The 16,123-nt window shown below is 38.9% G+C and overlaps 1 protein-coding gene and 1 long non-coding RNA gene across 2 annotated transcripts; both read left to right on the top strand.

The window, feature by feature from the left end:
- Window positions 1–262: 262 nt before the first annotated feature.
- LOC124215575 (coiled-coil domain-containing protein 13) lies at window positions 263–4,976 on the top strand. Its single transcript, XM_046619121.1, has 11 exons — window positions 263–355; window positions 451–516; window positions 591–897; window positions 959–1,113; window positions 1,472–1,637; window positions 1,718–1,977; window positions 2,084–2,262; window positions 2,675–2,897; window positions 2,999–3,177; window positions 3,292–3,426; window positions 4,931–4,976. Exons 1-11 carry the CDS (start codon window positions 263–265, stop codon window positions 4,947–4,949), a joined length of 1,782 nt encoding a protein of 593 aa, XP_046475077.1. The 3' UTR covers window positions 4,950–4,976.
- Window positions 4,977–6,516: 1,540 nt separating this feature from the next.
- On the top strand, window positions 6,517–15,001 carry LOC138190675 (uncharacterized). Its single transcript, XR_011176704.1, has 2 exons — window positions 6,517–6,711; window positions 12,202–15,001. It is a non-coding gene; the product is annotated as an uncharacterized lncRNA (long non-coding RNA).
- The last annotated feature ends 1,122 nt before the right edge of the window (window positions 15,002–16,123 follow it).

The following is a 16,123-nucleotide window of genomic DNA, read 5'->3' as shown; positions in this document are numbered from 1 at the left end:
TCACGTACGCAACGTTGGTTGAAAAATTTCAAGACATTTCATGGATGGTTAAATGACACAACGCTCGACGAATCGAATTGCCGGTAACATTTTGTTTCGGCATACAAGTCGAAATGTCAAAATGCCGAATGGGGGTTGAACGATGATTTATTTACTCCGCGTTCTTAGCCAGGGAACGATAAGAGATCGTGGATTTTACACAAAAAAGGCTAAGAGGTGATCCCAAAGTAAAACTTCTCGGCGAGACATCCCATAGACAAAAATGAAACCTGCATCGACATCCGAAAGGAATGAAACCAAGACACCCGACACCTTTGATCTAACCGAGAAGGTTGGATACGATGATTTTTTACAGGTAAATTGACACGATCTTTCAGGGATAAGTGATTGTATGTTTTCAAAATATTATCATGCGACAAAAGTTTCAATACCCGTAATGAAATCTTTCAGGAATCTCTGCCCCAAGAGATAATATTCCCGGAGGAATTGAACAGATTTTTGCGGGATCAAATTCGGGTGAGATAAACTGTTTTGTAAAACAACACTAAACTTGACAATATTTTATAAAATCAACCAGACCCGATGTCCAGGACTTGTCAAGCGAGAACGGATGTCTGCGACGCGCGCTCGAAGAGTGCGAAGAGAAGCTGCAATCACACATCCGAAAAGCAAATTCGCAAGTCACTTTAAGCTCGGGTCTAGCGGGGGAAATAGCAGCCTCTAAGATTGTCGAGCTGAGTAAAAAGTGCCGGGAGCAAACGGCCGAGGTTGAAGTGCTAAAAACGAGGTGCAAGACCCTGGAGTCGAAGCTCGCTGAGAATGAGAAAGAACTGCGGAAGAATTCGGAAAATTTGGAAGTCGTTCGTCGGACCTCTTGCAGCGATTCGCGGAGCGACGGTATTAACGGAGTTACTTTTACTGCATAGCGATAATTTCTGATCAACGAATAACGCGACAGAGATAAAACGGCCGTTGACCATCGAGGAGGAGATGAAGAATCGCGAAGAGCAGATAAAGACGCTTCAGGATAAACTTCAGCAGGTTAGTTCGAAGCTGTACGAGTCTAAGAACACCTGCACTTCGCTCAGGCAAGAATTGAACAAGGCTCAGAAGGTGAGATTGATTCTTGAAGAGATTGGTGAGTCGGAAGTTAACATTTTTTCTTCTCTCTCTCGATATCACGATACAGTCTCGCGTTCAGGATTTCTCGAATTAATATATTCCTAAGCTACGACAATTTCCCCCAAGATGAATGTTTGAACAAAGAGTATATAAAATACTAACGTTATACGAACTTTTGAAATCGGTTTTGAATTGAAAAAAAAATGTAGTAGATTCGTTTCATATCAAGTTTTAAAGTGGTAAGTTCTTTTTTCACGTATAAGAACAATAATTGGGTAAATTATGCATGGATAATTTTTTCTGCACAACGACCGATGAGTGTATTGAACAGACTATTATTGAAATTCAGTTATTATGTAGCGAGGTGGGCGAAAACGTGACGATTTCCAGTCTGTCGTCCCATCAAAGCGGTTGGAGAGGTCGAGCCGAGCAGATTCAGCAGTTGCATCAAAGGATCGCTGAGCTTCAGATGAAGCTGAGCGAGTCGGACGGAACTTGCCGAGGAACTGCGAGCGGTAATTGAGTATAAAAGCCATAAAGAAAAGGTAACGAGTATAAAAGACACGGTTAAGTTAGTTAACGTCGCTAACTACAGGGACAACGACCACGTCAACGGCGGACAAAAGGCAGATAACGAATCTGCGAAACATGGAAAAAGAGCGAAGACAGAGAGCCGAGGAATCTGCGAGGGAATTGCGCCAGATGAGCGTGGCTCTCGAAGCTTCGAGGCGAAAACAGGACGCTGCCAAGGCGCGGATAAAGGTGTTGGAAAACGATTTGACGAACGCCAAGCAGAGCGTAGCGCTCCTCAACGAGAAAAGATCCCACGACGATCAGTTGATACAGGCACTGAACGTACGATCGATTCGGGAATAGCATATATATATACATATATACATTCATTCAGCAGAAAATTAACGATCGCTCCGTTACTGTAACGTGAAATTTGATTGAACTGCAGGGACGGCTCAAAACCGTAGAGGATAAATTTCGGGAACGGGAAAGAGAGACGCTCGTCGCTAAGGAGAGGGCGGAAAATGAGTGCGTAAAAATGTCCGACGAGGTGAAAAGACTGCAAGCGAGCAACGAGCACTTGAGGCGAATCATCGACGAGAGGGAAACTGAGATCGACGCGTTGAGGTGAGCGGATATCCAAGTTTGAATGAGCAGGTCTCTGTTACCGACCTTATACCGACGCTTCGACAATTTTTATTCTCATTTCACCAAAAGAGGGCGAAAATGGTAGAAGCGTTGTAAGATGGTTGGGTAACGATACCGAACTTTGAAAAGGGCGATGATACATTTTATAGAAATGAAAAAACAAGAAATAAATAATACAAGTCAAAGCTCGGACAGTCGTAACATGGAATTGTCAAGATGAATATAAAAATGTGTAGCAAAATTCTCACGATTCTGTACTCCGGTTTTTCGTACACTCCGCCTTTCCGTATCGTCTTCTAAATTTTCTAAATTTTAAAATCCCCCGAAAGTGAGTTTCTCGCCTCTTTGTAACTTCCACATTTTCACCACCACCACTTGATTTGACGCGAAGGAACGAGTCCGGCTGCAAAGGGGATGGAAAATTCTTGCCCCTCTCGCGGGGAAGCAAGAGCATCAGTCCCGCGGGCACCACCAGATCCAGGACAAACGGTGATTACAACGAATACGTGACCCTTGGTTTGGCCGCGGAAGCGGAAAGAGAACGTCTCGTGGAGCTGGTCGCGGTTTTGAACAGACGTCTCGACGAGGAGCGATTCGCGACGGACGGTATAGCGGTAAAAAAAAAACGTTGGAGAAGCTTCTCCTCCTCCTTTTAGGTTTTCACCTTTTCGTTTTCATCATCGAACCCCATTCGCGTCATCGTCGTAAAATTCAGGAGACGCTGAGAATGGAGCGGAGCAAACTGGCTAGGCTGGAAACGAAACTGCAACGAATGGAATTGGACAGATTCGGTCTGAGCAAAGTGAACAGCGGATACAAACCGCGTTCGTTGAAATCATCGACGATTTCCGGTGGGAGTCGAGAAGAAATTGCGAACGATGAAACGCGTTTTAAGTGAGACACCAACGATTTAAAAATCTGCAATTTTTTATTCTTTTTTTTTTTTTTCTTTCACCAAGTCTCGAGCTGAATAGATTTCTTTTTTGTTTTGTTTTTGGTTTTACACAGAATGGAGCTACTCGAGGAAGAATGTCTCGCTCTGAAGACGAGATTGGCTACCGTGCAGCGCGATAAGGCCGCGGATCTCGCTACTTACAAACAGATGTTGGATCAAGCAAGAAAAACTTTCCAAGACGCCTACAGGTGAGCTCGATCGTAAGAAAAAAACAACGGAAGTAAAGAATTGGATTGTTCAAGATGGAGAAATAAAAATTTAATACTTATCATTTCACCAAGGGGAAAACCAAACTCTTGCAGCCACTCGAGCGTAACGATTTGAAACGAACGCCGCAGAAAAGTTGATACGACGATTTTTGCAATCGGCTTAACTCTGGCCGCGTGCATAGCGCGAAAAAATGCGAATAAAATATATTCGTATACACCTGTGTACGCAATTTTCACATCCGTATAGAATTATTTATTTTTCGCCCGTTATATAACGAAAATTGTAACATGAATTGAGTAAGAGCAACCGGCATTATATACGATGACGAATAGTTTGAAACAACAACTTTTTTTTTCTTTTCGTGCAAATATACGCGGACAGATAATGCAATACGAGTTAAATTCCGGAGACTACGAAATTCTTCCTAAGACGAGGCTGGCCTTAAGACCTCGTGCATACGTACGTATGTGTATAATAAAAGCGAGATCCCTATCACACCTGTATAAGTACGCGCAGCGCAATGGTTGTTTGAATACCTCGAGTGTTCTGCAGCGGTTATAAGGACGTAATTAGCGTGTAGAATTCATCGTCGAAAACATTTCCGACACACGCCTTAATATTAATTCTTCCTTCTATTTTTTTGTCTTTGACTTATAGAGGTTCGATTAAAAATTAGAGTAAACATAATAATATAAGAGTGGCGATAATGAACTAGCTGCAGACGAGAGAGATCGAAAAGTGACGCGTCTTTACGTCGAGGTTATTATTCTTTTTTTTTTAGCAAGACGACTGAAATTCTTCGCGAGTAATAAATTATGACAATGAGAAAGCTAATTACATTATTAAGACGATGGCCGACTGACTGACATGCGAATGACTGAATGAAAAGCGATTCACCTTGTCTTCTCGTTACACAATATTTAACGTTGAACAAAAATTAAACGATATTTTTTTTTTGTATTTTCTTTTTCGATCCATTTTTTTCTTTTCAGTCTCTGATCGCGTTTCTCGGACTCCTTCGTCGCTTCTTTCTTCCACTTCTTCTTCTCCGGCGATAAGATGCTCAGGATCCCGGTTTTAAACGGGCCACGCGCTCCACTTCATCTCTTCTAATATTGTAACATAATACCCATGTGTACACAAACGATACTCATACACGTATAACGTAGATACCTGCATGCATACCGCGTACAAGAAGGAGGTACAATAAAAAGAAGCGTTCGCGGAGTATCATTCCGTGTCTACGTGTCTCTCTCCCTAATTTTTATATAACGCCGTGTTTGCCTGACGAGGTAAACGGCTACAGGCTTCGGGTATACGTATAATACAGCGTTACGCGTGTACGAATATACACATGTGCATACATACATACCGCACACCTTGACTATATAATTGTTTACACTCGCATAGAGATAATGTAGTTTAATATGGCGCCCGCGTTCTCATTTCAATGTCATAAATTCATCCCCCGTTTTCCCTCAGATTTATTCCATCAATATAAAGCGTACGGAAAAGAGATGGAGCGAAAAAGAAAAGAAACGGAAAAAGATAACAAGAAAACGGTGAAAAGAAGAAAAAAAAATCTCGGCAATTTATTGTAAAATGGAAACCTGTACTATACGATATACGTATTACGCTTTTATCTGTTTCACACAGTATTCTGTACGAATTATATTTTTAACCCCCCCCCCCCCCCCCCCTTCCCCCCGAAAAAATACAAGAACGGGAATGAAAAGTTAAGGCGGGTTATACGGCTACATTGTACACATATACATTTTTTGCAAGGGTGTGATAATTTTTCCTTCACACATGTAACGCGTACTTCCGTTATAAACGCTCGCTCGTTCGTTCGCACCTCGAATTTTGAGCTGCCTTGGTTTAGCACCTTCGATATACTTACGATTCATCGAATATATACGCAAAGAAGAGGAACGAGTAGAAGAAGAAGAACGAGGCAGCAGACGACGAAGATACGAACGCGCTGACGGTTCGAGTAACAAAGTTGTTCAATCCCGACGAAGAGTAAATTATTATAGCGTGCGTCAAGTAATCAAAATTGCCTGTGCGGACTCTGTGAATTAAAAATAAAAAGGAGAAGGTGACAGTAAAAAAAAGTGTCGTGGCAAGGCTCTTGAATAAAAAAAATTAAATTAAAAAAAAATCGTTCAGAAAATTAGAGATAAAAAATCATTCATTACAGTCCTCGGATTGATAAATATCTATAAATATCAAACAATGACCTATATGTATATATTGTACGCATATGGAGATGAAACACATCTTTTAGCGATAAGTAATGATTCTTTTCAAGATTCCCCGGGGAAAAGAAATATCTATATTATTTAATATCCGCTACTTAAATTCATTCGATCAATTGAATAAGGTAAAATAACTTTGTTCATAAATGCTTATTACTTGAACAAAAAAGGTGGATATTTTTTTTCCCGCTTGATCGATAAGATCATCGATCCATATTTCCTCTCTCTCTCTCTCTTTCTCTCTTTCAATTTTAGTATTTTATAACCAAAAATAAAAATCCTGCTAAAGTAATTTCACGGAAAAAAATTAAAACGAACGGCTATAAAATTTATACAGTGACGCGTGCACCTAAATCCTTGGACAAGAACTAAAAACTTTGAAAATTTGAGTTTAAATATGAAAGAAAAAATATATAAATAAATAACTAATGAAAAAATGTCGGACGCAACGAGACGATGAGGTAGTTACTCGAACGGGGGAAATATGTATATATATTAAACGTACGGTGAGAGCGTTACTCCCCACCACCCTCCTCTTGTGGCAAAGAAGGAGGAACAGGAGGAGGAGGTACACGCACAGGTAGGCAGAGGCCGTAATCTATATTCCGTATATTCACACTCGCCCGTGAGTTGGATGTGTGTCGAGTGATAAGAAAAGAGTATAGGCGTGACGTCACTAGGCGCCTAGGAGGTATATGAGGGAAGCCGGAGGTACGTCCACGTCACTCGTTCTTGTGATTTTCGTTTGTTTCGTTCGCCGCGACGTAAAAATAATTTCGCAAGTAACGTCGATGAGAAAAAAAAAAAAAAAAAACAAAAAAACAAAAAAAAAAATTAAAAACAAGAGGCAAGGAAAGGCGTAAGATTCGATCGTCGATACAGGGCGGATCCTAGATCCCCGCGATCCATGGATCTTTCATAGATTACGCAGCTGTAACAAGAAGTCGACCACCTGTTGAATCCGCACGCGAACCGCCAGCAGCAGTTATTTCATTAACCGAAAACGTACGTTATTTCATATCGCCTTAATAACACCGCGTTTGTGATACAATTTATCGATCCGAGATTACTGTTAAAACTTCACGGTTACATGTCTGTACAACTTTTCGAAAGTAAAATCGTATTTTTTTTTGTTTTTTTTTTTTATTTTTATCCACACCGACGTGCCGATTTTTCCTGAAATTTCATCGTCCGCGCTAATTTTTCCCTCGCAAGGAAACGTCAGGCATCCATCCGGTAAGTTTTTCAAATTATCCATATTTGCCACAGTCGAGTTTATATTTATTCGATTACGTACGTACGTTGATATCCTGCAGATTTCTGCGAGAGAGATCAAAAAAAAAATAAATAAATAATAGAATAAGATGAAAAGAAATAGAAGTCAAACATCGTCGCCACGTCTACGTTGGAAAAGTTTGATAAAATTGTTTCAATATATTTTTATAGAACTCTCAACGATTCTGAGTGCAGGATGAAATACGGAGCGTTTGTAATTTATTTCTTATACGGTACACCTCTGCAACTTGTTTCAATGTGAAAAACAATTACTCAACGATATCGTTTATCATAGACATACGTTCGCAATATTAAACAAGCGTTAAAATATTACGTCAAACAAAACACAGAGATAGATAAATAATCGAAAAAAAATATATACGCCTGATAAATAAGTATTTTATAAACATGCGTAGGAACAAACGCGTACCTACAACTGACAAATTTCTCCGTAAATAGTAAAATTTGCGATTTAAGTACACCGATCGATCGTTAGTCACGATATCGATCGGCATCCTGTGATGCACGGTGATTATTGATGAGTCGAATTTGCCAATTGGCATAACCTGCAGCCATCTTACAGATTTGTAATTGCGCAACCGCGAGACGATAGTTATATACGTAAGATGTTTGCATTGAAATTAATCGCTCGACGCACAATCTTCGGCGGGGAATTAACACTGCGAAAAAAAAAAAACAACGTCCGATTCTTGCATTTTTTATTCGTAAAAATTTTTCATTCTAAACAAGACGAGAATCGAAATTCCAAGTTTTTCTTACAGACGCAAAATTGAAGATAAAATTTTTACAAATGTATCTAGAGGCCATTTTGTTTCGAGCACAAGATTACGTCACAAGCATTGCCGATGGTTTCATTGATCGATGAATCTTACCACGTACGAGCAAATATCCGTCGAGAAAAAAATGCGATGCAGAAATAAAATAAAAAAAAAAAAATGAATGTTTCGACAAAATTCAGAATATTTAATTCGAATAGAGCAAATGTTGTAGACATATTTCTCTTCAACTTTTTACTTCTGATTCTCTATATTAATTCGCCAACTTTGTTTCGTAGGAAGTGTATTTCTTAAGAGGTGCGAAAAAAAAAAAAAAAATAAGTACAAGGAAAATTATACGACGATACGAACTAGTAATAAATAATACCTGTACGAACGTACTGTTTTTTTTTTTTCTGTTATCAAGGTGCCGCGGTGATGAGCCAATTGAAAAATTCGTTCACGTGCCTCTCTTACCTGTTACACGATCACGGTATAACATTCTTATCTCGCAACGTTATCATATCGCGTCCGAGTTTGATACAATATCATCGCTTCCCCTCCCCCACTTGGAAAAAAAAAAGAAAATAGAAAAAAGAGACCGGAATAGAGTGAAACGTTAAAGAACAAGAAGAAAAAAAAAAAAAAAAAACTGAATCGACGTCGTTTCGTCAGGTTGAAACTTTTCAATCTATAACCCGTCAAGTGTTGGCACGAACGCTATCTCGCAGCTAAGCACTAAATATATTGCGTTCAAAAGCTTCGCTTCGAATCGAACATTCATCGTCGTTATTCAAGGTACGCGCTGACGATAACTCGTAGCAATTTTTATAAATCTTTTTTTTTTCCTCTTCTTAAATTACACAGCGAATCAAACAAGAATAATAAAGGAAAATAAAGCTGGAGTGAAAATTGGAGAATAAGATTGTACGGAAAGTTCTAAATTTTTAAAAAATTTTTTTACCTCTTTTTCCTTTACCATTTTTTTTTTTTTTTTTTTTTTTTTTTTACAGTGCATATTTCGAACCGTCTGTTTTTTCGTTTTACCGAGTGCAATGACTGCTGCAACGCCACGCGTGTTTAACAATCTTACGATACAGATTCGTAATTCGTACGTGTTCAACGACAAGTTATTGTTGCGAGCGAGTTTCGCGTATCGAAAAATTGAAACGTCGACGATAAGCGCGACTCGCGTTTACGCGTAGTGATAATAAAATAACGACCTTTGCCAATGTCGCGCGAAATTCGCAATGGCCAAAGAATTTGCCGTTACATTATTGATACAATTATGATTATTTCAAAGGTCCGCAACGCGCACGCCGTGTCTGACTGTTGCGATTATAACGTACATCGAACAAAATTGGTAAAATAATTTTTCCCTTCGAAATCACGGTAAAAAATTTTGAAAATTTCAACGCAGAGGAGAAAAATACGAACAACAATCTCACTCTGTGACAATTAATAAATTACACGATAACGATAAGGGGAAATGGAATAGTAATTGCACAATGGTTGCACTCGAGTTCTATCTTTATATTACATGTATGCTGCTTCTTCGGAGAGCGAGTAAATAGATACATATATATATATACACATATGATGTAACTCATATTCTAGTGTATAATGGTATTGTTTTCTGCATCGCGATACGAGGTGACCTACATTTTTGTCAATTTATTATTATGAAGAAATTGAAAACGAAATAGTAAGAAAAAAAATAAATAAAAATTGGACACAATTTTTGTTCCACTACTTCCATACTTCGAGAACATCAGACTCGATACAAGTTGATGATTTAATATCACAAATTAATTTATACGAGACATCGATTCTCCTTTTTCAATTGTTTCCTTCACACATGGATGCACAACATATTTTGAGAATATCTAAGCTAATAATAAAGAAACTTGGGAGAAGCGGTTTTTTCTTTTTTTTTTTTTTCACAGTGGTCAAACAACAGCTTCTGTTCTTTATTAAACTTTCTTCTTCTTTTTTTCTGTTTGTTTTTTTTTTTTTTTTTTTTTTACAAGCCACGTGCCTAATGAGGTATAAAATGTACATGTACACTCATACGCACGCGGACGGGATGAAAATACTTGTTTGAAAAAACGCTCGTTGTTCGCTTATATTCGGGTGTTTAAACAGTTGCGTAGAACAGGTGAAAAATATCGTCTGTACAAACAATGTGCGGATAGATAGGCGGTTACGGGTAAGGCAAGAGTTGTGTTATAGTTGACTCGACTTACACGACGAAGATGTTCGATGTAGATTTTTCACGGAGTTCGTTCGTTCGTTCGGTTTCGTTTGGTTTACTCAGAGATTAAGACGCTGCTGATAATGAGACTTAGTTGGGGCGATTTTAACGAGTTTCTATATACCAAAGTAGAAGATACGTTTTCTCTCTCTGTCTTTCTCTTGCTTGTTTCATTTTTTTTTTTTCTCCCTCTCTCTTTTCCTGCTCCTCCGTCCTCTTTTCACGTATTTTTCTATCACTCAAACTTTGTGCACGTTGCAAGATTAAGGAAACAAAAGATGAAATTTCGATCAAGGACAATTTTTCTTCATCTTGTTATAGTTAAAAGTTTTTTTCGATATTTTTTTTATCCCCCCCCCCCCCCCCCCCCCCCCCCTCCCCTTCATGATTAATGCGAGTTATTTTTTCAATTGTATTTTCATTCACATACGTGTAAAACGGTACCTTACACACGTACGTATACCATGATTGTTCAGCTCGCGCGGAGAGTTTATTTGTACAGTTATAACAAGCAAGTGTCGGGTCAAAGTGGTATTAATAATATCCAGGTAATTATAATTACAGTGTTTTCTCTTTGTTTCTTATTTCTCCGTTTTTTTTTCTCTCGCTTTAATTATTATTTGGACAAGCCGTCGAAGAAGTTGAAAAAATTTGGAAAAAGGTGCGCAAGTAATTACGAAGAACAAAATCCATACACGCGACTAGATCCCACAGTGAAACTGTAATCGTAAGAAAAGGTTACAGGTATCAATAAACGCTACAAATTCTCGATTAAGAATAATTCATTAACTTTGTCATTTTCGATCACTCGTAAAAGTGGGGAAAAACTGTTTTTTTTTTTTCCCCACTGGTGAAAAAATATTTCGCCACTAGTGGAAAAATGGTTCGCCATTTCCCAACCGCGCTTCATTCGTCGAGAACTAGCGTGTTTCGTTCCGTTTCAGCAGGTGATTGTACATTTTTATTGTGAAAAATAAAGATACTCAGTGAACGTGATGGAAGTTGAGCCAAAATAGATCTGAATTAAAAATATTCGGGATACGGTTGTATTTTTGTACGATGTAGAGGATTTTCTACTACCTAATATATGGCTAACTTCACACTCGCTTAGAATCATCGTCACTTTTCCTCGCTCGTAGCGCAATATTCCATTTCGTCGAAATTAAAAAGTAGACGTACGTACCGTATAAATAATATGCCTGTAACACTACGCAACGCAACGTGTATTAAAAAGCATATCCTACATACGGATAAGAAGTTTGCGTATGTCCGTCGTGCTAACGAATCCGGGCACGAGGCTTTTCATACCACACGCATCTCTCTCTGACACCAAACCCACACCTATTCCGTACCGCGATTACCTAACGCTGGGTATAACGTAAGTTGAGCAAGTAGTGAGTTTGTGTTTGAGTTGCAATCAGGATGAGCGCTAAGAGGACGGGGCGGTTTCGCACCACCCCGATAACGAGACTTGGACTCGGTTCCGCTGGAGCAAGTGAAGAAGGATGAAGTGTACTTTGGTATCGGAGAAAGAGAAAAGGGAGTAAAAATGAAGAGAGAAGGAAAGAAAGAACCCACGTTTCACTTCTAAACCTGTGTAACACAGTTAATGCTGCTCGAAGCTTACGATATGTTTATCATATAAATAAGCTGCAGCAATGTTTGCGACATGGGAATTTAAAACATGAGTTGACGCGTGGTTGAAGTTGGAAACGTTACCGTAACGATGCGTGTTGCGGAAAAACCGTTAAGGTAAGTGTACGAGTTTTTGACCATGTCCCAATTATTGACCTCTTTTGACTGTATCCGTTTGATCCTTGGTTGACAAATTGATCAAAAAGAAACTCGTAGAGTTTAACCCTCCGGCAATTTGTTTTAGTGATGGAGAAATTCACAATTCGTGTCGTCGATTGAACAATTTTAGAAAATAAAATGGTCAATAATTTGGTCTAAACGTATCAATAACTGCTACACTTACCTAACTTCGCACCATTATTATGCCGTACCGAACCAAACGTAACGATATTCTTCGAAAGATAACTGCTCGAAAGTTATTCGAAAATTGGAAAATAACCAATTTTTCCCTGATGTTTCGATGACGTTAACGTTCCTCACACCAATCTCGTGAATTGATGTAGGCGTACCAAGAATAGGCAAGTATAGAAGTGATAATTTCTTCCTGTTTTACAGATCGGAAATTATACCCGACGAGAAGAAATTTTACCGCCGATGGAAAGAGGAAAGGAAATAAATACAGCAAAGTGGCGGGCGCTATGAAGAGAGCTATCCATCGACAGTATGGTAATGTTTGACACTGTCATGGAGTTGCTCTCTTTGTCGACGCCGCCTGATTCAACTCACGTCTTTGTATCGTACGTCATTATAGCAGAACGTCGAAGAAGAAGAAATTGGAAAGATTTCCCGGCGAGATGAAAGATGAAAATCGCCAGAACAACTGTATACTTTTATCATTACGATACTTTACGATATATGCATCTTTTGAATTGAAATTACGTGCTCGTTACATTTTTCTACCGATTTGGTGTTTTTTGTTGTTTGTTTTTTTTTTTTTTCTCGTGGTTAACAAAGAAATTTGTACTAATTGTCGATTACTAAGAGTGTTCTGCACCGATCTAAAAGGCCTCGCACCTTTCGTTTTCAAACTGCAGGTTCAAAGTTAAGAGAAAAAAAAATATAAATGTAAAATTCGAATTTTGAACTACAAATTCAAATTCACGATCATCGTTATCATTTTATTTTTTGGAATTTTTCAACTTAAATAATTCACAAAATACCGAAACGATCAAACGACCAAAATCTAATCAGTTCCAAGTTTGAAAAAGCCGCGTTGATCGTGACAAAAATCATTGAAATCCGGCAACTCGTTCTCGAGATATCGGCGGACAAAAAAAAAAATTGAAAAACTCAACTTTCCATTTTCGGGGTGATTACAATAACATCCTTTTTTCCCTTGAAAACAGAGAAACGGGAACAGTTAATAACCAGATAAAATATCCCACGACTATAAACACAATGCAATTGAAAATCGTATCGACGGGAACGCAGCGAATCGGTCAAGCATAAAAAGGCGGCCGACCAACGAGCGTCTAGATCACTGTGACGGGCTGATCAAGACGGGTCTAGATCACTGCGGCGATGAAACAACAGCGAATAAGCGTGCGAGAAGCGAAGGGGTCTGGATTAATACTCGCCTAGATCACTGCGAATGGCCGATCGAGACGAGTCTGAATCACCGCAGCGGCGCGCGCGCGTCTCGCCGTAATTATGAACCAGGAAGCGAATGAGAACAAGATGACAAAAAAAAAAATTAAACGATCTTAAAACAAAAAGAAAAGAAGAGATTCAAAAATAAAATCGGTAGCAAGAATTTATTACCGCTGGGTTCAATTTCATTCTGTATTAATCGTTTTCACGCCGATGATATCATTTGTGAAATGTTTCGTCGTCGATAAGAATCGCGATTTTATAGATTTCGCTGTAATACCTTTTTACATAATTTTATTCCGCAAATTTTTGCATCAAAAAAGAAATAATAATAATACCCTCGATATCGCTGATTAAAATTTGTTCAAACCGTCGGTTTTTCGCAGATTATCGTACAAGTAAACGCTGCTCTTGCTTGCTGAAAGTCGAGCGTAAGGTATGTGGAAACGGATATTAGTACCTGCGTTATTATACGATCACCGAGTATACGTATAGCATACCTGTATAGAGTAGATACGGCCAACCCCGAGCCGTCTAAGCAAAGCGTTGGCGCAGCGATTGCGGAGTGCGTACACGGTTATAAAAACGCGCGTCAAGCGAAGGGCCGTTGACCTTCTTTCATTGATTGTGAGCGCAGGGTTTACGGAGAAACGTGCGTTTGTAGATGCGTAAGTGTACCTGTACGCTGGACGTTTCTGCGGCTTTAATTTGTTACAGTTGGACATGCACGCGCATTCGCATTCGCCTGTATGCCTGTACTCGCCTGTATGCTAATAGTAAACTCATAACGTCCCTGCCGCTGCGTTATAAAATACTCGCGGTTCGAGATGCGGAAACGCTAAGCAAGCATCCTGCGGGCGGAAACGTTTCAGGATCCGTGGAACGTACAGGTCGGGTCGGAAACGCGACGAAAAGAAAGTTTTCGACAAAGTCAAGTCGCTGATTAAGTTTAATTGTCAACTTCAGAAAGTCTTTGCGATACGGAAGACATTCTGATATCGCTGAATTCCAACCAAACTGGGTAAACACAGTTTTTAAAGAAGGAAAGTACTTACGAATTTTTAAACACTCGTAATCTGCCCTAATTATAAAATCATATTTATTTCGATTGTCGTTTCGACTTACCTTTTTTCATTCAGGATGCGTTGTTATTTACAATAAATACCAGTTTATTAATTATAATAAATAACGAAACACCCTGAATCCAGAAAGGTAATTCGAAATGACAAACGTTCAATTTTACTGGTAGTAGTTTTAACGCAAAAAATAAAAATCGTATTACAATAAAACTATTCGTATATAAAATATTCCAATATAAATTGTATAAACTAAACCTTGTTACTAACATAATCGGTTAAAAATTTTCACGTTAAACACAAAACTGAACTTTCGTTGACCAGTGCTAGCGAAGAAGTAACATTTTTTTCACATAGTTTTTACACCAAATAATCAGCAACATAGTTCGTCCGATGCTAATAAAAAATAGCACATTTTATTCATAAAAATGCAGTTACGTATTCGAAGATCAGAAATACTTTTAAACTCGTACAATACAGTCTAGCAAACACATAAATATTTTATTTTGTTTCTTTTTCGTCACATCATCTGACGTCTGAGTCGTTTAAAAATTATGTACAGGTATACAAAGAGTCTAGAATACACTTCTGTGTTACGTATGCACGCGCAATAATTATCGTTATTGAAACTTCACCGACAGTTTGTACTCAGCTTGCAGAATAAACAGTTGCCTCGTTATTTTATTTTATTTACTTGTTGTTTTTTTTTTTTTTTTTCTTTTTTTTCTTCACGTTAAATTATACATAACGATCGATTCGCAATTCGCTAAGAACATACATGGAAAGAGAATCAAACGATAAAATATAAATTAACCAAGTGTCACTTGTCACGGATACATCATACATAAGTATTGCCTAGATCTTGCGAAATTCGCAAACTGCGTTACTATATACGTAAATTTCACGCAACGTGTACACATTCGATTGCTCTATACCGACTTGTACCGCTGCTGCACGTATACCGCGAAGATGTGAAAGGAAAGCAAACACCGATTTCCTACCGGAGTGTAATACACGGACACTGTGTAACACCTCTAAGATAATCGGTGATAAACGTTGAACAATCGATACACAACCGATATACAACTTTACCAGGACGAAGCCAGCAGAAGCTGTATTACATGCTACTTGCAGGTGAATTGCTAGTTACGCAACGCGGTACAACTGACATTATGGACGAGTCTGTAACATCCTCGACTCTGGTACATTTCTGACTCTACCGACAATAAAAATAAAATTTTTTTTGTTAAAATTAATGCCACCATCGGAGGATCGTTAACTCCGATGGCATGACCAGTAAGACAGAGGGAACGAAAAAGGGACACGCCATTCGTCGGTTTCTGGTTCATATTACGCGACATCATCGTCACACATTCCTGAACGCGTTAATTACGCAAGACTCTCGCGGTTATCCTCGAATAAACACGGGGCAAGGCACGATTAAGGTATTCGCCTTGGCGCCGGGAGAAGAGGGCTGCTTATGTATAGAAATGAGCGTGTATATGCGAACGATAATAGAAGACACACGCAGGGCACGTAGATGGATTATATAGGTGTGAAAAAAAGAAGACGTTTCAATTACTTTATGAATAAGACAACAAGCGCGGCTCGAGACCTTCGGCGCTTTGCTCCTGGCACCAGACAGCAAATATAAAACACCGAGAGATATATCAGCGATGATAATGGTAGCTCTAGCGACTATTATTACACCGATGCCCCTGGTCGATGCAATAAAACAAAAATGGCGCCGGAACAAGATGGCCGTCCTAACCTGCAAGGGTCGTAAATAACTCCGGTTAATTACCGCTCCG

This window comes from Neodiprion pinetum, chromosome 3 (genome assembly GCF_021155775.2).
Source record: "Neodiprion pinetum isolate iyNeoPine1 chromosome 3, iyNeoPine1.2, whole genome shotgun sequence".
Classification (NCBI taxonomy): domain Eukaryota; kingdom Metazoa; phylum Arthropoda; class Insecta; order Hymenoptera; family Diprionidae; genus Neodiprion; species Neodiprion pinetum.
This window is presented reverse-complemented; position numbering and strand designations above follow the sequence as displayed.

Bases quoted from the DNA above. Each gene is read 5' to 3' on its own strand.
- LOC124215575 (XM_046619121.1), top strand. From the start codon at position 263: ATGAAACCTGCATCGACATCCGAAAGGAATGAAACCAAGACACCCGAC. The intron at 517-590 runs GTGAGATAAACT...CCCGATGTCCAG, and splicing joins TTTTGCGGGATCAAATTCGG to GACTTGTCAAGCGAGAACGG. The intron at 1,114-1,471 runs GTGAGATTGATT...ATTGAAATTCAG, and splicing joins AATTGAACAAGGCTCAGAAG to TTATTATGTAGCGAGGTGGG.